The 24,920-nt window shown below is 30.5% G+C and overlaps 1 protein-coding gene across 2 annotated transcripts in view; it reads right to left on the bottom strand.

Moving 5' to 3' along the window:
* Nucleotides 1-907: 907 nt before the first annotated feature.
* The window catches only part of EFCAB4B_1 (EF-hand calcium-binding domain-containing protein 4B), a gene marked incomplete at its 5' end in the record, with an annotated part of 45,050 nt that continues 21,037 nt past the window's right edge, over nucleotides 908-24,920 (bottom strand). For both annotated transcript variants that reach the window (XM_051215924.1, XM_012942172.2), the window contains 11 exons: nucleotides 908-1,452; nucleotides 3,514-3,590; nucleotides 5,187-5,415; nucleotides 7,988-8,193; nucleotides 8,927-8,987; nucleotides 9,992-10,085; nucleotides 10,136-10,215; nucleotides 11,172-11,444; nucleotides 15,958-16,217; nucleotides 19,279-19,374; nucleotides 20,454-20,544. In XM_051215924.1, coding sequence (XP_051066469.1) covers nucleotides 1,362-1,452; nucleotides 3,514-3,590; nucleotides 5,187-5,415; nucleotides 7,988-8,193; nucleotides 8,927-8,987; nucleotides 9,992-10,085; nucleotides 10,136-10,215; nucleotides 11,172-11,444; nucleotides 15,958-16,217; nucleotides 19,279-19,374; nucleotides 20,454-20,544 — 1,558 coding nt within the window. In that variant the 3' untranslated portion in view covers nucleotides 908-1,361. The remainder of the gene's footprint in view (nucleotides 1,453-3,513; nucleotides 3,591-5,186; nucleotides 5,416-7,987; nucleotides 8,194-8,926; nucleotides 8,988-9,991; nucleotides 10,086-10,135; nucleotides 10,216-11,171; nucleotides 11,445-15,957; nucleotides 16,218-19,278; nucleotides 19,375-20,453; nucleotides 20,545-24,920) is intronic.

Raw genomic sequence — 24,920 nt, 5'->3', positions numbered from 1 at the left:
TAAGACCAGTACATTTCAGTTTTAGAAAAAATTAATATTCAAAAAATACATCACTTGGAGAATTAATGCATTCATAATGGAAAACTAACTCTCATAGATGAAAAAAAATTCACTAGTCTCAATGTAATGCCTGAAGGTGGAAAAATGGCATCTATCACAGTCCTAATAACCAGAAGATTAGAAAATTTGAGATCGATGGATTACTAGTTCATATACAGCAATAAAAAATTAAGTCTTAACAAGCATTTATTCTAATGTACAAATCAATATTATTGTGTTCGTCTCACTTCATAAACATACACATACTATATTCATTGTGTATAGCATCTCAATTCACTGTCAGAACATTCATTTCTTTCTAGCATCATGTATTTTTCTGTAAACATCTAGTTATTCAGTGCATTTTTCTATATTATTCAAATTTATAATATTAGTTTTTGACAATAATTACAAATTAACATCAATATTCATACCCATTTTTATTAACTAGATTCTGAACTATACATTTTATAGGTATCATTACCAAGGTTTGATTTGATAATTTCGAATAAATTGGGCATTGGGTAGATTGTTATAAATAAATAGTATATTTGTAATATCTCAATAAGTAGAAAAATTAGATTTTCTGATGTTTCGTGGCTTAATGTAAGTCACTTCTTCAGAGAATAAATAACCAAATTAAAATTAATCCAAGTTTAAATAGTACAACGGACTTACACTAAGTCATGGAAACGTCAGAAAATCCAATTTTTCTACTCATTGCGATATTACAAATATACTATTTATTTATACATTTTATGCATAAATTGACGATAATGTCCATTTGTTTAAACTTTGGAAGATTCAGTAATATTTAAGGCCTATAACAATTAATGATGTTCATATATCTAAGCACAATATATTGTAATTCCACTTATCTTTCAATAAACTATTCATATTTACTTTTGAATTACTAAAAAAAAAACAATATCATGTAAGATTACGGATGAAGGAAAAATAATCAAGTAATGAATTAATCATTAGAAATAACAATCGGGAAATGAAAGATTTTTGATGACTATCAAAATGTCAAGAATTTAAAAGTTTCGTAATATGTAAAGTAATTTTTTCTATGTTAGAAGTAATATGGTCCCTTCTAGTTTGAAACGATAATCATGTAACGAAGTGATTCAAATTACTTCTAACCTAAATTATTTCATTTTAAATGAAATATATACGAAAATAATTTAAACAAAAAAAAACATATAAGAGATTTTTATATATGTACGTGTACATGTATTATATCTGATTGTATATGTTTACATAATCCACATTTACTCTTTTTTCTTTTTGTTTTCTTCCTTAAATATTCTGTTGATTTTTCATCGACAACATGTATTCTTTTTAATATTTGCATCATTCTTTAAATTTTGAAGAGTTTGAAGTTCATAAACTTCTTTTTCTTTAAGTTTCCTTAATAAATAAAGAAATAAATATAAACTATATTTTGAAATTTTCTATTTCAGCAGTTTAAAAATCCCCAATAGAATATTCAAAAATGAAGAATATTTGAGCGAGCAATTGTTTTCAATAACTTCATCATCAGGCTCTACAGTTATAAGTCCATAATTATAATATACTAATAATGAACATCATATCAAAATAGAGGAAGCTTTCTCTGTTTCATTTCAAGTTCCGAAATATCTACCTCAAGGAGCTAGATTACGACTACTTTACATAGCCTAAGCCATCGGGATCAACTCCAGAAGACCAAATTTATGTATCTAGAGAAAATATATCCAACCTCTTTGTTTACCTTGGCTTACGACTGGATCACCGAATACCTAGACTGAATATTATAAACCTCATACCCTCTTCCTTTGTTTCTATCTGTTTATTCTTTTTCCTTATTATCATTATTTTTGATTATCTCTATCTTCATCTTCACATCCATCATTGCCAATTCGTTTATCGTAATTACCTTGATAACACCCTCCTTATTTCATATTATATTCACACAACAATCTTATTATTATTATCATCTCAATTTTCACAAATTGAAATCATGAGTCAGTTGAAGCTAGACCACCATTGAGAACCTGGAAGCACTGGACGGCCGTTTCGTCCTAGTATGGGACTCCTCAGCAATGCGCATCCACGGTCCCGCACCCCGCGGGATTCGAACCCAGGACCTACTGGCTTCGCGCGCGAGCACTTAACCATTAGACTGAACACTTTACTCCAAATCATCCTGACCTTTATTGAATTACCTTTCTAAATTGCAAATAATATAACTTTGAAGTAATATATATATCGTAACAGATGTAAACATGCACCATTTTTAACACATAACATTGTCTAATTCATTAATAAATGCCTTATTTTGGCCTTTGTAAAATATGATAATTATGGAAATATAACTGTGGAGCCTGATGATGAAGTTATTGAAAACAATTGTTCGCTCAAATATTCTTCATTTTTAAATTTTCTATTCTTTATTTTAATCACTTCTCTAATTATAGATGAAGGATTTATTAGATTACTAACCTGAATACATGTATGTTCAATTGTTCAATTATCTTTTTAATTCAAGTAACGTATAAATGTAATTGGTTAAACGGTTTGTTTATTTCAAATAAAAAAACTAATTCTCAGTATCCGTTGAAGTTGTCTAAAGTCATCCAATAAATTTGATGGTAATCATTTTACTTATTCAAATAAAATGAATGATGCATCTAAACTTTTACACCTTGCCTCAATAAATTGTGCTCAGTTCAAATGCAAGATCTTTATGGATCAAACATTAATCCCTCCATTGATTTACAACTGATCCACTGTGGGAGGTGTCAGGAACAAGAAAAAATCTCATTCAGTTGTTTGATTATATTTGTTAGTTGAATCGGTTTTTTTCTGCGGTCATAACAAATAACCACATCGGTACCAATATTTTACCAAAATACGACCGAAGATAGTGGTTATCAAATGGTCAGTAATTAGCTTGTAACAATTATTAAAACTTAAAACGTTTCAATTTCAACAAGTTAGATACTGATTTATTTAAACGATGTCATTAAAATTTTCTCAGGACTATAACTCATGGATAAATCGATTTAACATAGTGACTATTGGTTTCATTTACCTAAATAGCTAAACAACATTTTGACTTCATAGCTGATGTCAATTCGTGATGAAAACTTAATTTAATTCCTAACCATAGCTACTAACTGGAATCCATAATCTTAATTCCTCACAGTAATTAATAGCCCTGTTTTGACCCTAGTAAGTAGATAAAGTTTTTTGAGACCACTTTAGTATCGCTCAAACGTTGTCTATAAGTCATAGTCTTTCCGAAGAATGTTTTAAGCTTCCATCTGAGTGCAAAAAGGTTTGGATGAATTGAAACAGTTTTTTCTTTCTGCCTCACCATAACATCGGACTCGATAGGAAGAGATGTCTTATGAAATGAATTCTTTTACAATATACTGGGAATTATATGTTCACACATAATAAACGAGTAATATTAAATAGTTTTACCTTGCCATAACCATAAACGCCTCTTCTATATTGTGCCCAGTTTTTGCACTGACTTCAAAGCACATTGTTTTATATACCTGTAAATTTAATAATTAAAATTTATTTCTGATACAATTAAGGGGAAGCATACAAATATGAGTTGATGATGATCTTCAGTTAAGATACAAATTATTTTAGGACTCGAACTTGACCAGGATGAAATATCCATATTTAAAGAAAATACTGTAGCCAAGTATACCAGTTGACAAATGAAGAACAATTTGTTTTCGTGCAATGTTCGAGAAATCACTCCAAATATTGGAGTTAGTTTTATGGTATGAATATATCCATCTTTTTTCAGTGTTCAATAAACGTTCAGTTTCTAGCATTTTTGAGCTGTTTTCTGAGTTTATTAACCCTAACTTTTAGAATCTACTTTAAATCTAAGTTCGAAAGAAGTAATTTGTTAAGTAAAATTGTTCCTGGATTATACCGCACAGATGAATTATGCATATCAACCTTGGTGAAAAAGGTGAAGACAACTATATTATTTATTAAATTCTAAATAAGTAAAAATAATTATTCATGTACAGACTGTCTTAGAAAGCCGGAGGCTTTCATTTTCTTCAAAAATAAAAAATACTCAACGCGGGGGTGAGGTTGCAGCAAAATTTTATAAACGTGAAGCATGACACGGTCAAATTTACAAAATCACAACATGGCATTATAGTTTGGTGTAAGGCCTTGTGGAGGTCGGTACAAAACCTAATACTAATGCGAAACTTGGATTGTCATTTTTAATATTGAATATATCGGTTGTATTATATGTATTCATGCATAATTAACAGAGGGCTTGTTATTGTTGTATGGGCCTGTCCACTTATCATATTCGCTGACTTCTTTTACTATTCATAAGGCCGTTTGAAGGCTCGTGTGAGCGCATGACCAACCGCTTAAGCTTCTTCTATTCATTGGGCTTATTGTCTGTTTGGTCATGTGAATACACGAAATATGATTTTCTAGCAGCATTTCTCATGTGACTTCTAAATACCACCGTTGTAAAGAGGCAATTAGCCAAAGTATGAAAAATGAAATTATATATATTTCATCCTTATTAATTAGAGTCATGATTCAGGTTACAAAGTTGTTGAGCTCTTGGACTACCAAAGTAGCGAGCCCAAACTCAATGCAACCGGCCTATAATAAGTCATCCACAGTAAAGTGACCATAAGTATACTGTTAAAATTATCATGTCAGTAGTATTGTGACCACCAGCGTAAATCATTAAAATCGCTGGAGCACTAGTTACAAATATTCTTTAGTTTTTCTGCCACTAAGACGTCTGAATGCTCACTAACAAATTCCCTGTGACCACAAATTATCTATTGTAATAAGCACAAAAATACACCCCACTAAAGAATCCAATCAATTACTTAGGTTAAAATACAAATCAGTAGCGCTTACTGCTCTAAGTCACCATATATATATATATATATATATATATATATATATATATATATATATACGTGCTGAGTACTTTTACCAGTGCAAATTCCATGAATCAATACACATAGAGTTTTCGCGAAATTATTGTCCTTATAATATGAAGTACTAAATGTTTATGTGGTATATAAAGAATTCTTGGTAATCTGGCAAATATCTTAATTTTAATCACTGCTACACAAAGAACTTACGCGAACAATTTTATCAATTGTAGCTCGCGATACTGCACGTTTATTATCATTTTCTTCAATGAGATCAGACTTATTTTCCAGAATTAAGATAACGGTATTCTCGTCTGTTTCTTCGGTAACCGATTGAAGCCATGAACGGACGGCTAAAAAACTTGATTCATTAGTTGCATCGAACACAATAATTACACCATCTGATTTACGATAATATTGTCGTGTAATACTTCTGAATCTGCAAGTTTGTCAAAGTAAGATATGTTTTTACTTCAAAATGTTATACTACTTAGAAGTAGTTAAAAAATGTCAAATAATTTCTAGAACACACAAATATGATCTCTTAACAAAGCACCCTAAGCAGCCATCTTGTAGTTAATTTCCACCAATCACTCAATGGTGAATTTACTTTTGAAGAAAATTACTTGACCATATTCAAAATACGAACATAGGCTGTGACTATAGGCTTTCAGAACCAGGCAAGTTAATGTGGAAATGTCAACAGCTGTACTCAACAACGTTTGGTTTATAGTGGTTTCAAGATCCTCTTGGTATCATTCATAGAATCTTGTTGGATCCTCCAAAAAGGCATAAGATGATCTGTATTCTTTGAGCTGAGAATACATGTACAAAAACCATTTATCTACTGTCTTTTGGCTTTTACTCATTGTTTATTATTACTTGTACTAAGTACACTTAAAAACTAATCATTTTGGATGATTCTTCTACTAGTTTACTTTCTGATTTTTTTGAGGCACATTATTTTTAAATATTTACTCATAAGGCTAACTGATGTCCATGTCCATGTTTTGTGTTAAATGTGACTGTACTGGATTCTATCCCGTATAGCGTTTTGAATGTAAACTGGTGAAGAGTTCTTAGTCAATATGAGATATTTTACCACTAAATTCGAATAATTTTCAAAATAGTTCATTAGCTGAGATCACTATATGATTAAAATTACTTCATTGATTATAAACAATCTCCAAAAAAAGGAATAACTGTGTATAATTTCACTTTTCTAGAGAATTTAATTGTCTTAGTAAATGAAACCGTATCACTCCTGAGGTTGGAACTGATAATTTCAAATAAATTTAGCGTCGATTGAATCGATTGTATGAAAAGGGTAATTTATTTGTAGTGTCACAGCTGGTAGAATGTTGAACTTTTGGTGTTACATAGTTTAATGTAAGTCACAGAAAAAAGGACTTACGTTATTCACCAAAAATGTTTAAATTTCACTTTTCAACTCGTTCGCATATTACATGTATATGATTATTTTCGTCATAATAGTTGTAATTTTATAATTCACATGTATATTAACAAATTAGCAAATTTAGTGAACTGTCATAACAACTCTATATGTACATAGACAGTAAATACGACAGATGGTTGAATGTTAATCCTGAACTGTAAATAACCTTTATTTATGGATCTATATGAAACTGTGCAAACTAAGTAATTGATTTGTGCAAAAAATCTCTTAACAATACTTATCATAGAATCGATTGTATTTACGCTGATGAACGTATTGGTTGTGATCATCAGAGAAATTTCAGATAACCTTTTCTTCTAAACTTGAATTGACATATCTGTTTTCTAAAGATAATCAGTTTTCCTACTGGTACTCGACAACAGAAAATTGTCCACTAGATTAACGAGTTACAACAACTAGTTTTTTCATTGAGCATTACGGAATAGGTACCAATAAATGTTTGCCTTATTTCCAACTGACCTAATTCAATTCATGTTAATTTTTTACTACCATTAATCTATGTTCAGTTAATTAGATCCTAAAATTTTTGTTTTATTAAGATTAGATGGTGGTTGGAGGTAGTCAACAGGAAACCCTGGACCCGTGTTTCGTGCTACTTGGCACTCGTCAGCAAGGTTTACCTGTAATCTTGAGGGAACTGGTGCTCCCTGGCGGACTCGATCCAGCGTCACCCAGCTTCACAGTCAGAGACGTTACCATTGAGCTTTCCGGGCCATGACCGACCTCCTGTAGGACTGAGATGTAATCACAATTGATTGATCACTGGGTGATGATCAATCTCATGCTTGTCTAGTCCTTATTAGTGCAGATCGAATGCTATCGATCATGTTGCAATGTGGCCACCAGTCTAGGTTTTATTATAATTTGATTACGAGTTTTGATAATTTGAAATATTCCCTTTCACATTGTACTTCTCTCAAATAATTTTCATGGTTCTATTAATTCTATTGGCATATTCGCTTCATCACGCTGTAGATATTCATTTGTAGTTAACTCCATTCTCATAAATATATCAACTTCTACAGTAATTTTGATTTTAAAATATTATAGACTGTTAGTATCTAATATGTTTCTAACATAATAAAATGAATGAATGAATGTTATTCTACTCAAATCTTTACATTTTCTTGCTTCAAAATAAAGGAAACTATGTGTATGAAACAAAACAATCATTACTATTACACATAGTTTTAATATACTAATTGAAGCTATATACATTTCATTATCCGTATATCAAGTGTTTAACATAAGCAAAAAATAAGTGACCTTGTGTATTTGTCTATTTTAAGTAGTATATGAGTCACTGGTTGATTGGTCCATAATATTCAAGTGTAAAAATGATTGGTTGTATTCATTCTAGTGATTCATATATTTACATTTATTAACTATTAAATAAAAGTAAAGAATGAAATAAAGCTTAGACAAAAGAAAAGAGAAAGAAGATAAACTGATATGAGCTAGCAAATGGAAAAGAGAAACATAGTTAAATACACTTATAGATGTACATATTTTTTATGCATTTATATGAACTTACTTCTCTTGTCCAGCTGTATCCCATAATTGTAAATACAAATTAGTCCCATCGCAATGCATAAATTTCACATGAAAATCAATTGCCACAGTTAATGGAAGATTTAAATCAAATACACCAGATACAAATTTTCTTATAATACTTGATTTTCCAACACCTGAATCACCAACAAATATAACTTTGTAGACACGTTCAGTAAATGATCCATTCTTTTTAAATATATAGGTAAAGAATATGAATAAAATGAAAAGTGGATAACAATATATCAATAACTGAAGAGAATTATTAATACACACTTAATATTAGTCAGAAAACTATTGAAATAAAAAAAGACAAAAAGTAACTAATTTTTTTTAAAAATTTTATTCATTTGTGTTGTTGTATCCAAATAACAGGTCTTCAGTTCAACCCAGGTATCTCTACTTATCGGAAAGCTGTGGTTTGTTTTAACAGAGGTAGCAACGAAAGAGGAGGGATACGTTTGGTAATGTTATCGGGAGGAATTTTTCAAGTATGTTAATCTTTCTAATGTTTATCATCAGTTGATATCTGTATCAATGACCCTATATAAAACCAAATCCAGTATCCTCAGGTTTCCCGATGAAGATGATATCAGTGAATCGATTATCTAATAATACGGTATGACTGTGTAACCACCATAATTATTTATTTCCAATAAAATGTACATATTTTTCTAATAAGATCAAGTTTGTCTGCAATCTTGTAGGACCCTGAAACTCCAACAAGTAGACCTATATTTCTTTTTGAACGAACAAGGATTTAGAAAACAAAACGAGTAACAAATCTTCATTTATAATGAATATTACCTCTAACAGGGTTTAATACCGAGCTATATATGTAAGCCTAATGATTAGCATCTATACTTTGCTCTTTAAAAATTATTCATTAGTTTGTATTTCAAGTAACAGAAAGGCTACTCACAGTGGTCGAGTCAGCATTTGAACTCATGTAGGAGGCTCCATCAGGTGAAACTCTTCTTCCACTACATGTATAAATGAGTTAAAAACAACAGTTACCAATAAAATATTTTCAGTTTGATAGTTATGATAGTTATTTATAATATACAACAATGCTTTCATTACAAATTGAAATCAGTTGACACAGTTATCAAAAATCGAAAAGTACTAAACAGCAGATTAGTTCTCGTTAAGAATTATTCAACAATACGAAACCAATCTTTTCCATATTGTCGAATCTGATAGATAATATCCAGTTATTGAATTAGGGTTCAGTATATTTTAGGTTCAACTTTAGTCAATTCAGTATATAGTATCAATATCATTCTATATCATTACTAGTCATTCAGTTTACACAACTCTACCTTTTCATTTTGAATTTGGTGTCAAATAGAATGATAAATTATTATTAGATTATAATTTACTAAGACATTTCTAGTGATTAGTTAAATATCTGGTTAAAGAAATAGATATACATTGTATTTATAAAAGCATTTATAGGAGTTTGACTTGTTCAATGCGTTTATACGCATAATATTAAATTTTAAACAAACTTTTAAATTGTAAAGAATAGTTGTTCATTAAGTGAATTAGATATTATAAATGTAACTTATAAAAATGGACTTTCTAAGTAAGTTATTTTTCAAGACAGTTTTGATAAAACTTTTTTTTGAAATTTGTCAACATATTTAAAGTAATAATCGTTCTGATTGTGCTTTCGTCAAGAAAGGTTACTCTATTGGTATATTTGGGTGCTTAGTACCCTTTCGCTGTGCTTTTTCACTGAATACTTTGTTAACTGGGATTTCTAGATGCCACTGAACATATTTGGATTCATATTTATTACCAACGTATTATAACCGAAGCATATCCTAAAATAGTGATGGCAAGTACCTTTCAGTTAGCTAAATGTCGTTGAATAATTACTAACTTATGATAGTAAATAAAAATATAATATCATTTTCTTCTGCGGAACTCTAATAAAAGTAATAATAATAATAATTGCGATAATGATAATCGATCAACTCACTTTGGCATATAACGTACTTCAGCTGAATCATTAATATGTGCTCGAGATTTCTGTGAAGTTTTTCGAATACGAGGGGTATATATACTGCCAGGATCTGTAATAAGTTACTTATAAGAGATTTTTTAAAAATAAAGTATGATCTACATTGGTTGAAAACTTCTTCGTATTCTTCAGCTTCGTCAATATTTCCAAGATCTCCTTCACGTATACTGTCATCATTTAGTCTAAAGTGATGCCAAATTAAAATGTACAATCTGTATTCAAAAATCTATACAGTCAGTTACTTGTTCCTCTTCTCTCTAAGCACTTAGATAGTTTTAATTTGGAATTTGATGATTCACGCTAACTTTCTCCGTTATGTTGTTTGGAAAACCATCTTTCTGTGTTCGAAATCGATTTTGAAATGTCCATCAAATATATTTTCAATGAATTAAACATCTCAGTGTATTAATCAAATATAAACATTAGAGTTATCTTGAAACAATTCAATTTAGTAATAAAAGTAATGAAGTTTCTAGTTTAGGTGCTAAAGAAATAAGGATTGTTTTATGATAATAAGGTTTCGCAATATTTTTAAAAATTAAAAGCTCTGTCAGTATGGGGAGTTATGGAGATGGTAGTATTTTCAAAGTTGAATTCACGAGTCGATCTAAGCTAGACAACCATTGAAAGCCTGTAAGCATTGAACGGCCGTTTCGTTCTAATAAGGAACCCTTCAGCAGTGGGTTCGAGTTTCGAGTGCGGGATTATGGGTGCTGACTGCTGGGGAGTCTCATAGTAGAAGGAAACGGCTGTCCAGTGCTTTCAGGTTTTCGATGGTTGTCTAACTTAGATCGACTCGTGAATTCAGCTGTAAAAACTATGTATTAACTACCGTATTTACTGAGTAATACTGATAATTTGGATTTGGAATATTATTCAATGTACTCGTTTGATAAACAGATAGTTACCTAAATGATACTTCATAATAAATAGTTACAGAGATACATTTATTTGATTTAATTAAGGACATTCTCAACTGAATTTATTAATAACAAAATTTCAGTTAAGTACCATCCATGATTCATAATGATTTATTGAACTGAACTTATCTAACTCACCACTAATTTGGGCAGTAATATGATTGAAATAAAAATTTAATTCAAAAGTTTATACAATCATCAGTGAACGTTGGACTTACATTACTGGTGTGAAATAATTACTCAGTGTAGAACCTCTTCTTGCATCTGCGATCTCAAAATTTGTCGCATCCAAATCAGTTGAACTACATAGTAAATGTGGTAAAGCGGCAGTATCTTTTATTGTTGTCTCTGAAGCTTTTGCACTGGTCATATCAAGTGATTGTGATTTACTGTGAAAATCACGTAAATCAATTGTTTGTGATGTTTCTTTTACTGCGTAAAGCGTTTGGGATTTAAACTCTTGTTCATCAACTAACTTCTGATTAATAGTCCTATATAAAGATCAAAATATTTAGAAGTTAACTAATTTTTCTAAACACTCTATCTAGGATGAAGTGATATTGTTTGAAGAAAAGTAAAGAACAGTTCATTTTCTCATGGTTATTTACTTATTTCAAGTTGTTACAAGAATAAAAGCCATTAATTACATACTTCAGAACTGGATTATTTTCCACAGAAGAAGAAGATTTCAGATAAGGATGGAATAAATTTACAGACAAGAACCAGACTTAAGCGAATTTAGGAAAATACGTCTGTGTTAAACCTGCAGGCTTCTTTATTCTATTAAAAAACGGATAGATATGGATTATAAGGGAGTTTCAAACCTATCCAATAAAATAATAATAGGAAATTGATTTCAATGTTTGAAAAGAGTCAGTATGAAACCCTGACTTTAGTTTTCATTCTAGTTAGCATTCTTTAGTAGGGCATATCTGACATTTTTTGTAAAATGATGCTCCTAGTGGAGTTATAAATTGATGTCGCTAAGTGTTACAATCAGAGGTGTTACCACTAAACCATACGAATCTCAACTAACCTATTTCTAAATGTGTTGACGATTGTCTAGCCATTAGTTCATAACTTGATCGATAGGATCAATCGATAGAGAATAGAAAACAAGACACTTGATACTATTAAGTGATCAACTAATGTTAGGATATTTTGTCACAACCTAGATCTTTCTTTTCTACTCGTTTTGTTTTGATTTTCTTTAGGTTAAAAGGTAAAATATTAAATATTTCTGTTCTTCATAAATTTGAATTCAGTTTGATTTCAGATAAAAGTAATGAAACTATGGTAATAAAAAAAACACATTTGTTTAAATTTTGTGAAACATCCAGTATAATGTGTAATATTTAGTAATGATTTAACAGATACCCTAAAACGATGGAATAACAGTTTTTTTGGTTAAACATACTTCATAATGTTCATGTGTATTAACTAATTTTCATCAGCTGTTATTATATAATAATTAGGTTATGATAATGATTGTAATTTTTTTTAAATGCTTGTTAAAGAGTAAATTAGTGAATAGAGTAGAATATATTTCTGAATTGTTGCCAAATGAATTTTATACCAAAATGTAAATAAGCAACTGTAACTACTGTTGACATTATAAGAAGATATCCGTTAGGATGAAATTTGAATAATGTCATCAAATTATTCGTTGTTTTTAAGAAAGTAAATGACTGATGGCATGGTCACTGTGATAATTTGAACAGATTAACTTGGATTTGTATAATATCGTGAGTGTTTACTTCTGTATATTTTTATCATCAAATTTCAAATTAGGAAGAAAATTGACTATAAGAGATCAATTAGACAAATGATATTCACTTTATGAATCATACATCTTTTTGTAACAAACAGACAAGGAACTAATCTTCACAATCGATTCATCTGAATAATGAACTCGTCTATATTGATAACTAACATAGAAGTATTTTTTGTGTAATATCATACTGGCTCAATTTTTGTGGAGTGAGACAGTCACAATTGATTATATTGGTGCTATATTACAAGTTAACTAAAGTTTGGAACATGGAACGTAGGATTTCAAATCATACACTTAAAGGCAAACGCCTTGATGTAAAATTTAGAGAACATGGGTCCGACCTCCAAAGGGGTCATGGGTGCACGCTACTGAGTTCTATACAGATATATAATAGCTGGACAATTTGCTCTGGTTTTCGGTGATTTTTGAGTTGAAGGCTATTAGTCATGATGGTACCTATCAGACTAAACTATTATCCACCTCTTATTTAGTTACAGAAATCACACTTTATCTACTTATCTTTTAAAATGCTATGGTATTGTAATGGCTTCGCTTCGTTAACCGATCACCTCGATAACCGTTATAATATAAATCTCAACGGTGATTAAAATCAGAAGGCGATGAGAAGCGGTGACTACAGTTTATTAGCGGATAGCGCGGAACACAAAGTTATAAGCACATCAAGTGAATTTGAAGCGGAACGGCGAGTAAGTATATGCGAGCAATTACATAGGCAAATTTATAGTCAAATTACATAATGGCTCAGCAAGGCAAAGCAAGGACTAATGATAGGATTCGAGTACATACATACATCGGGAGGAGGATAAATCATCGAGTGATATTTAAGCAACCAACATTTTAGCTAGTGTCTGTCATGTGCTCTTGTGAACATAATGGTGCAAAGAAATATGTGAATCGTTACTGTTCAAATATCATTGTCCGTTAAGTAAATTAATGAAAGGGCTTAACCAAAATTAACCATAATCGAAATTGGTTGTAGGATAGTTGCTATAGTATCATAACTTGAATATTATGTCTGAAAAGAGTATGACAACATACTATAACTGGAATCAACATCCAAACTTATGATGATAAGTTAATGAAATCCCGAAAGTTGAAATCATGAGTTAATTGAAGTGAGACCATCATGGAAAACCTGGAAGCACTGTACGGCCGTTTCGTTCTAGTATGAAACTCTTCGGTAGTGCGCATCCACGATCCCGCCCTCCACAAGGTTCGAACCCAAAACCTGCCAGTTTCGCGCGTGAGCGCTTAACCATTAGACCACTGAAACGGCATCCGATGGTTTTAATGTCTAACTTCAACCAACGAGTTATATTTATCTCCTATGTATTTATCTACTCTCGTGTAATCAACAACCTAACAAGCAATATCAATCATAAGCTATTTCATAGTTATTTAATCATATTAACCGTATCTTTAACATATTTAAACTACGTTCATTTATTTATTATGGAATGTAATTTATTGTAATTTCAATTCATTCACAGTTGATAACATGGTGTTAAGCAAAAAAAATTACACACACTCACACACACACCCACTACAATTAGCTTTAGATCACTATTAATAACTGATTAATCAGATTTAGAAAAAAGGTTGACTATGAATGGAAAAAATACTTTATGTTATTGCATAGAGTTTACTAAAATACTAATGATAGAAAGTTATCGAAATATTTCACACTGATTAAAATTAGTTGATACTAGGTAATTGATTATATTGATTATTGATTTGATGAAATGTTACTAAATTAGTTACAAAGAATCATGATAAATATTTATCTAATTATGTAATTTATATTATATTATATAATAAATAGTTGGTCATTTAGGAAATGTAATAAATGATGAATGTTTGACCTTTCTTATAACCTTCAGATCTAAAGTATGTTTTTATAAGTTAATTAAACTGAATCATCTTAGTTTTATTTTGGTTAATCAATCAGTCTAATATATAACTAGTATAATAGTTATATAAGAAATATATAAACGTATTAACTATATATATGTATATTTGATAGTGAAAAGGTTTGGATTATTAGATTTACTCATTTCATTATTATTAATATTATTATCAGAATGTTTTGTGGAGATTTTTAGAAATTTTCACAGATTGAACTCATGAGTCAGTTGAGTTCAATCTGTGAAAATTTCTAAAAATCTCCACAAAACACATTCTGATAATAACAATCACCTGCTCACTAGTGACTGACTTCAGGAAAACTCCTGGAGTTCTAGTGAGAAGCCGTTACCAGTGGATTTCAACCAGGTCTGTTGTGAGATAGTAACTCACTGAAGACAATGGTGTACGGTGGCGCAACTTCGTGGATTGGTTGAAGTTAGACATTAACACCGTTGGATGCCGGCTTAGTGGTCTAATGGTTAAGTGCTCGCGCGCAAAACTAGTAGGTCCTGGGTTCGAGCCCCGGGGGGTGCGGGGTCGTGGATGCGCACTGCTGAGGAGTCCCATACTGGGACGAAACGGCCGTCCAGTGCTTCCAGGTTTTCAATGGTGGTCTAGCTTCAACTGACTCATGAGTTCAATCTATTAATATTATCTTTAAAATGTTGATGGAATGGAAATGAATCAAAAGGTGAATTAGTTAGTATGTTTTGTGTATAAAAGAATTTAGTACCATTTCTAAAGAGTAGTGTTGAGATTAATGAGAATAAAGTACGCCTTTACAATTTTTTTCCTCATTTCATGCGAATTAATGGGTGACATAATACTTTTAAGAGAAAATAATGGATATAAACTAAACGATTTATTGAATACTGATATTATTGTAGTGTTAGCTACTTATATCCACATAAGTAGTATATAACGATATTCAGGAATAGAATGTATTTTAGTAGAAGATTGAGAAAGAAAGAACGGTAACGGAAAGCAGTTGGTATGGAAATGCAGAAACAATGAAATCTGAGATGATGGATTGATATTTACAAAAGAAACAGTCAAGTTTGAGACGATGGATTGATATTTTGTAAATTAAGCATTTATTGTATTGTTCTCAGATATTAGTGCGATGTTCTGTAATTTCGTGCTCAAATACATTTGGTTGTCCCCACTCGTGTTCTTGTTCACTACATTATAACTAAGTGGATTTACAATTATGATCCACATCCCACTCTACGACTATACAATCATACGTGAAAGTATTGTTAATCATAAAAACTTAATTGATCCTGGTACTGAATCGGACATACCGTAACATATCGAGTTGTCTTACTAATGTTTCACGTTCTAATGCTATGCCTTCACTAAGTTCTATGGCTGCTTTTGCTCTACGTCGACGTTCTTCACGTGCTTTCTTCTGTAGTGTATCAATATAATCTTTACATTCGTTTAACATTTCTTGTGATTCTTCTAATTTACGTTCTAGATCTTCTTTTTCTTGTAATAATTTCTCTTTTTCTTGCGCAATGCTCATTCGATTCTTTTGAAGTTCTTCTACTTTGATAGAAGCCTGTAAAGATATCATTTAGTAAAGGTAAGAATTACACAAATATACATATTTTTGCTCTAAATCTGATCATTACAAGCAATAATTTAGGTTTATATAAATATAAAGAAAGCTTTTATCACTAAATAAAATCGACTGAATAATATTATTGATTTTGCTCCAAGCCCAGCCATAGGTCGAGCTCAGAGCTGTCAGACCTAGAGAAATATATCAAGTGTTCAGATTACTTTATGGAGAATAAATTGAGAATGTGATCTTTGAATTATAATTTAACTCCAGATCGAAATGAACTCAGTGGTCATGGAATCTAACTAAAAGGCAAGAAGTCATCTTAAAACTAGCTTTACTTTCTAGATAGTTAGTACATAAATTTCTGGGTCCCATACAGTTTGTTTTCTTAGTATATATTATCTAATAATTTTCGAGTGAAAGTTGACGTTCTGTATTTATACAACTCATGTTGACTCGTAATGAAATATATTTTCACAAATATGCACATTAGTAGGACTACATATCATAATATATGAAAACTAGTTTACATTCGATTAAATTAATCTTTACCCTAAAGAAGTTTCGTAGTTTAGGAAATGGAGTAACATGTTTATTTTCATTAGAATCTTATTGATCATCAAAGTTATGACTGTTAGCCCGGTGTATTTTCTATGATCTGCTAGCTCTTACAAATAAATAAAAGAACAATCTAGTACAATAAACGAAGTCAACTGCAAAATGTTTTTTTATTAAATATTGTTTCCTGGCAATTTGAATTAATGAAACTCAATATTCCTACAATATCTGAGTTGTGTTAGAAGTAGAGTAGTTTTCTAGCTGCTTATATTACAATAGATATGGCAAGTTTTGGACTTACATTTTTACAACTGAATGTGTATATATATATATATATATATATATATATATATATTGCATATGGGAAACCTTTATATTTTAGGACCTTGGCTGTTTTCAGTTTATGATGATGGAATTTTATGATTCAATCAGTTGAAATTCAGATATTCAGAATAAGCTAACGCTTTGGTCGACTTCATTTCATGCTCCCTAATAAAGGGAATGTGAGAAAGGACATCTTACCAATTTTCACGCTATATATAAAACATGAATATTGGTGTCTATGATTTGATTTTTTCGAGAAATCCGCTAAATTGTCTCTTTCGTTTGTTTTGAATCATTCAGGTTATTTGTAGAATCTATTTTTCTCTGAATAGTGAGGATTATCGTATTGATCTAGTCCTTTTTTCTTGCTACCTATCGAGCTATACTGTGGAAAGTACTGTAAGTGGCCCGATATTGCGTGAACTATCTTGAGATAATAGGTAGCTAAAGGTAATTAAATTAAAACTAAGGAACTATGTGTAGTGAGGTTTAGCACTCGTCAGCAAGCTGTATCCGTACATGTGACGCTTAATCAAATCTGCCATGGAGCACTAGTTACCTCAAGTTTACAGGTATGATCTCCTGAAACCGAGGTCCAGAGTTTCGCATCGATTACATCCAGTCACATAATATAGTTTGTTTGTGAGTATTTTTCTTGCAGAAACTTGTGGTCCCATCCAAATTTATATCCTCAATTATAAGTTGTATAATCAACACTTCGATAACAAAATGTAAATTGGGTACTGTTCACCATTATAAATGATACAGTAGTTTTTTTAACAGTATTTTTAAAAGATCATTTGTATGCCTAACAAAATTTCGATTACAATTATCATTTAATTGTAATCATATGAGTTAGTTACTTCAATAATATCGCAGTTATAAAGCTTAACAAAACATTCGATATCTCCATTTTTAGAACTTTTTAGACTGATTTTAAAAGTTTAGATGGATCATTAATGACGTTTCAATCAAGAATTTATTATCGTGACTCAAAAATTTGAGTAACGTGATCATTTTCTATTTTTAAATTCTTTCTCTTTCAAGTGATCGTTGAAAAATGTCGTTAAGAAATCCTTTCATTTTGTATCTTTTACGGTTGTTTTATTGATCATCTAAACCAAAATATGTACTTTTCAAAAAGAATCAAAGATTTAAATTTATTTTATTTGGGATTAAATTCATGCACCCGAGCATCAAAGTATTCAAATCTCCAATGACCTCTTGTAAAACTTGAGGATGCGTTAAAATTTCTCACTACATTGTAACTAATATTTGTGATGAACTACACACAGTTGCGTAAAATTTATTCTTAAAACATGCAACATGATCAGTAATATAATTGAAAGAGCTCGATGAATATTAAAAAGTAGTTTTTCATCACGAAAGGGGAAGTTATTATGCTTGCATAAAAGAGGTTATATCAATTTATAATGATTGGTGAAATACTTTCTACCAAATATGGGTAACTGAAAACAAACTCATAAGTTTGCATTAGCATTATGAAATGTATGTAATAGGCTCACTGCATGTAACCTATTTTGTTAATTTATTGCTGAACTTAACACATAAATGAAGTAGTTTCGTTCAGTGAATTCAAAAACAAACTGATTTCATCATTCTAAATGTCTTATAATCATTCTGAATCAAAAAAATCAAATGCTATGAACAATATTATTCTCTGCTTGAAGACTTTATAAATCAGATGGCAGAGCTTCAGTTGGTAAATTACCAGTCATTTACGTCTACACTATATCAGCTTTATAAATTTGGTAGTCGAAAGATACATTCTTATCAAACTAATATGTTAATACTTTGTAGGCTCACATAAAGTTACCTTTTACATGGAACACTAATGAGTGCTCAATCGGTAAGTTTTCTCTTTCGAGTTTGCATGCGTAAGGGAGAAAGTAAGGAATTGTTACAGAACAACTTGTGATTAATCTTGTACAATATAAGTAATGTTCGAAAACTTATGTTGTATGGGAATTTTAGGCAAAAATATAGATATTATTTCTTTTAAATATTCAATATACAAAGGTTTTACAATTCTTCGTGTGATTTAGGATTAACTAAAACTAGTTGTAAGGTATTCAAATCGAAATTGATCCCCTTAACAGGTGAATGTACTACAAACTATTGATCATGTGAAAGCACATTTTAAATACCTTACTTTTTCAAATTGTTGTACAAGGTCATTTAACAATTTTTCTTTTTCCTGTACTTTGTTATTTAATTCTTCTTTCAGTTCTCTTTCCTTGAGTTCTTCCTTTATAAAAACAGGGAGAAAAATTAAAGATCATTTCATGAAAGTATTAAAAACACTTGGAATATAGAATTTACTACAAATATTTAAATACGACTATGTATGTTATCGGTATGTTTGTATATTAATCGGAAATTTAAGGTTCATGTAACATGTAGCATCAAATACACGATGTAATGTTTCTTCACATTACATACAGTAAAACAGTACAATATTTAGTTTGATTATATAATTTTAAAGATTATAATCGTTAGGTCAGTATACATTCTGATCAACATGTAATTGAATCCTACTGATAAATGTGAATAAATGCAAAATCAACAGATTATTACTGATAAATGTTGTGATGGCAAAGTCACTGAAATGGATATGAGTAAAACCAGCAGAAATAATGAAGAAAAATTGAAAATATAACTTTGAATTAAAGTATAGTTAAACTGTATACTTTCAGATATCTATAAAAATGTAAAAAACATTCATCCAAAAAATTAGTCGGATAATTTGAATGTGCAGTTACTTTACATTGGTGACAAGTAGTCATATGAAATCTAGATTTTCCTGTCAACTATCTTCATAAAGTATAACATTGAACTGATATGTTACAAAGTTTATCAAATATATTAAAAACTATTTAGCTTAGCGAATATAACACCGTCCAAATTCTCATCCTAAACTACAAATGTTCTTCATCCTATGAAAATTAGAAAGCTATCCTCTTGATATCCCATATATATGTATTCTCAATGTGTAATTATTGAATAATTAGTCTATGAATTTTCATAATATCCAATTGAGGGCATTCACTAACTCACTAAATGTTTTTTTTCTTTTATTGTCCAAAAATTACAATAAACTAATCATTAATTTGGTAATGACAAATATTCTTGTCATGTGCATATCGGTGTATTTTAACCTGATATTTTTATGTATATAATAATGTGAGCTTTTAATTTTAAATTATACGAAATAACGCGAGATATTTGATTATGCTTTGTTGGCGCTTTAATTGGTACGATGGACTATTCATTATTATTGAATTATATACAGGGAGAAACAAACATACATCAAAGTTAACTGTTTACCTTTTGTTTTAATTGTTCTTTTTCTTGATTAACTTGTAGCTCGAGTTCTTCGACTAAATTGTGCAATTCTTCATCTTGTTTCATTATTTTACTATTAAAGAGAGAAACAGAAAAAACAAGGAGAAACCAATCGAATACAGAAATAATAGATGAAGTTGGTTATGGAGATTGTTGAATGTTGTCATTATACATTACAGATTGACTTTAATTAATGAAGTATTGAAAACCGAAAAGTTATGGACAGCTATTTTATAGTAGTATCGAACATTTATGTAATGTGCATTCACGGTCACATCAGGTCCTGAGTTCCTGATCTCTGGTGATTTCCAATGCCTGTTTAATTTGGGTCACTCTTTAATATGAAATCATAAATGATTGAAAACTTTATATGAAAGTGTATAAAATTTCATTATGATCAATTTAAGGATTGACATTTTTTAAAGGTTTGGATGGATCACGTTATTGTTTGATGTTTAATTATTGTTTGACTTGATATAGAAATGATAATAATTTCATTTAATGTCCTTACCATAATACACGTTCATGATGAAGTGTATAATTGTAAGGTTTGAAATGGACGCACAATGAGGAAAGTATTGCTCGTTTCAATCACAGTTGAATTTGGAAAGTTATCCTGCACAGTAAATAATCTTAGTGTCCTACATGTGAATTCCGGGTTAATTTTTAAACCAGACATTTTTTGCTAGTTAACTCCCAATTTTTGCCTTTTTTTCAACTAAGATCCAACTATACAAGCTTATAATGAAATATGAATAAATAAACCAGTTATAATTAACTCAAACTAATAAACTCTATGTCATCCTATTTAATGAATAAATGTAGAAAAATCTTGAATCAGGACAGATTTGGAACTAGTGACTTCAAGGTTATTCTGTGATTGTGTTTCACATTTCATTATTGATAAGTCAACTTAAAAAGAAAAAAAAAACTGTTAGTGACATTATTATGTTTCGTAAGAATTCAAGAGAATTCATACGGTATTCTTAACATTAAAATGTAAATTCGTTTATAACTATTAATTCATTTTAAATTGTTTGTTTGAATCTTCTCATTGATGTTTAGGATTGCAATTCAAGTCCCGGAGTGAACATCAACTGAAGGATTCAGGTACATCCAGCCGACAAGTCCCAAATAGTACGAAACGCTGGTCCTGGTTTAGTGGCCTTATATCTAACTCCAGTTATATCATGTTTTTCATTGTTATTAAGGTACGCTTGTCTAAATATCACTTTTGTGGCCCGAGATCTGACTCCAGTTGGATCGTATGAATGTTATTGAAATATACATGTCGTCAATCTTCCTATATAATTATCGACCTAACTCGCATTGGTGAATAACGGAATTAAATAAGTCAAATATAAGAATGGATGTTTGAATATGTATATCTTGTACACTCGTTGATCGGAACAGATAATCAGAGAATCGCGGCGTATGAAGTGAAGAAGAGTGAGCTAAACGAAATGATGCGCAGTGGAAAAGGCATATGAACCAACTCATATTACACTTTAGTGGCTCTACGTCTGACTCCATATCAGAAGGCTGTGTGTTCATATCACGTCGCGCTCACCACAAAACTTGATTCCACTGATAGCCCCCATCCATCTTTATTTATGACTATTGTTTGCACTGTACTTTATTGTTCATTCTATCTAATAATCTAATATTTTGCAATTATTATTATTACTGTTTAGTACAGTAAATAGATTGTAAGAAAAAGAATGTGATGAATATAACTACTTCCAAAGTTAATTATTTTAAACATTTCAGTTAGTAATTAAAAATCTATTGAACTAGTAATCAATTCGATGATACTAGAAAATTAATTAATTCAATAAAGTAATTGAAATTGAAAAGAAAGGTACTTAAAATCATTCGTTTAACTGTATTCTTTAATTTCAAGTCGATGTGATGCTTTACAGGCAAATCTTTGTAGAATAATGGATAAAATTTCTTTGTTTAGTCTTATAGATGTTAATATGATAGTTCATTATCTGGTTGAATCCTTATCCACCATCTATAAACTTTATTTAAATTAAAGGGTTTTGTTTTGGTATTTTTTATTTTCGATTTTTGAGGAGATCTATCTGAGCTTTACAATTTTGGGTAGTGTAGCTGAAGTTGAATAGTTATCTTGCTTGATGGAACACATTCTATATGACAGGATTCAAAGAATAAAGATTTTTAATGAACGTTTATTTATTTCCAGTTAATTTTAATTGACAAAATTTCAGGTTGTTAGTGTAATGAGTACGAGTAATTCATTTACAAAATAATATTTTTCTTTAAAATTTGAATCAAAACAGCTAATGAGTTGTGTAAAAGTATCAAGATGTGAAATCTTTCTCATAAGGTTAATAAACAACATAATTGTTAAATGGAATAGAATTGATTACTACGACCATAATTGGTCACTGATTAGTTACTGATATCGTGATTGTCTAGTCTTCTGTGAGGAGAAAATTGTACCAACTAATGAGTTCCCACTAGTTTAAAAACTTTGGTTAATAATTAATACCGATTGGTTCCAACCGCCTAACATTTATGTTAACGTCTAAATTTCTATCACTAAAGTTACAAAACAATGATAACATTATTACTATACTATGATGTCTACGAAAACAAGTATTCTCAGTAAAGTGTAATGTTTTTGAATATGAGAGTAGTCTGCCGTCAGTTAGGATTAGTTTCAGCGGTTAAATACTCTATATCAATAATTGTATGATAAAATATTTGAATGGTTGTCAAATTTGGTAATTGCTTATGAAAATTAATGTACCTATCCACAGAATTCAGATACAAGGTTATAAATAGGGCAGAACTACTATTGCTCGAAAATTCAATTCATTTTAGTAAATTGATACACCAAAATAGTAATCATGATTAAGTTATCTAGAGTATATATATATAGGACAAGCTTTTTTGTCGATCACGTTTCTATTAAAGAAATTGTAATCAGTCCCAATTCATACTGGTTACTTAAAATGTTTGACATGTCATAGGTTTTGTCCATAGATAATGCTTATTTAACAAACATTATTTGAGTAATTTGACCTAAAAGATTTGCTCAAATAAACCTAAACATTTCATAGTGAAATTTCATTCACATAGTTCCCTTTATTATTTTAAAGAGAGCAAGAACAAAGATTGGTGCGGGATAATATGAATTAATTTTATTTCGTTAGGTTGTAAGCAGCTGATGAGAACCTAACGAAATAAAATGAATTCATAGTATTCTGCACCAATTTTTGTTATTGCTCTCTTTAAAATTTCATAGTGAACTAGGCCCGCTTTAGCATAGATGATAACGTCATACTATAATTAGATTTGGAATTGTGGACCAAGTGCCCTGGTACGGCCGAGAGTGGGGAGAGTCAGATCTCCCTCTCAAACTCCTCTCACATGGCCACGTGCATACAAACACTGCTATGGAAGTCCTACTCATTGCCTTCTAGCAATGGGGGTGTTGTTTACGAAATTAAGAGGACAAGAAACGAATGTCAGGCTCTTTAACCGAGTTAGTGGGTATGAAGGATCCACTTAGGTGAGTCGGAAAACCCTGGTTCCAAACCAATGGTGCACATGAGCTCCAGGACCCTGAAGGAAACAAGTGGCCTTTGAACAAATTGTTGGTCACCGGCTACCATGGGAATGCATCTTCTGACGTTGCTCCACTGTTTTGTTGACCAGACCTTTAGGTCGAAGTCTCGGAGTGTGGTCCTCTAAGAAAACCACTAGCTCGGTTTGAGCACCCAGAAAGTATCCCAGCCCACATAGAAATCAAGTGACTTGTGTGGCGCACATGTATTCGGTGCGCTTTGTACCAATATTTATATGTTCAAATAAATCGTATGTGAGATAGTGATTGTATGATGATGAAGAGTCATAAACTAAGACAGACCGATATTCATAACTCTATTATGCTCGTTTATATTTTAATATGTTTAGGATAATAGATTCAGTGTAATCAAAATATATGGATTTAAATGTATTCATGATTGCAATTGAGCATTACTGAGCCCCTGTTGATTTTAAAAGTCAGGAAACCAAGATTTTATTTCCTGATATCGATCACTGGTCCAGGTAAACTGTCATCAATATGTTAATACGACAAAACTTCATATATGAGGACCATTTTGACATAAATATACTGAAAGTTGGTCAATATTTTATGAATTTATTTTTTCAGTTCTTATTCATAGTAACTGGCATTTTTTCTTACAAAAACCTTATTACCTATTAGAACTGCATTTTATTAGAGGCATTTACATGATACAAAATATCACCAGTCGTTGTGTATTTGTTGATCAGAAAAATCATTTTTATTACTTTTGACCGATCTAATAATTTAAAGAAATGCACACAGATTATCTAAGAAATTTAATTTAGGTTCCAAATAATTTATGTATTAACCATAATTAACTGAATTAAATAGAAGAGTCAGGTGTG

The sequence above is a fragment of the Schistosoma haematobium genome, chromosome 4, assembly GCF_000699445.3.
Source record: "Schistosoma haematobium chromosome 4, whole genome shotgun sequence".
NCBI classification, from domain to species: Eukaryota; Metazoa; Platyhelminthes; class Trematoda; order Strigeidida; family Schistosomatidae; genus Schistosoma; species Schistosoma haematobium.
The sequence above is the reverse complement of the archived record's forward strand: the minus strand, read 5'-3'. Positions and strand labels throughout refer to the sequence as shown.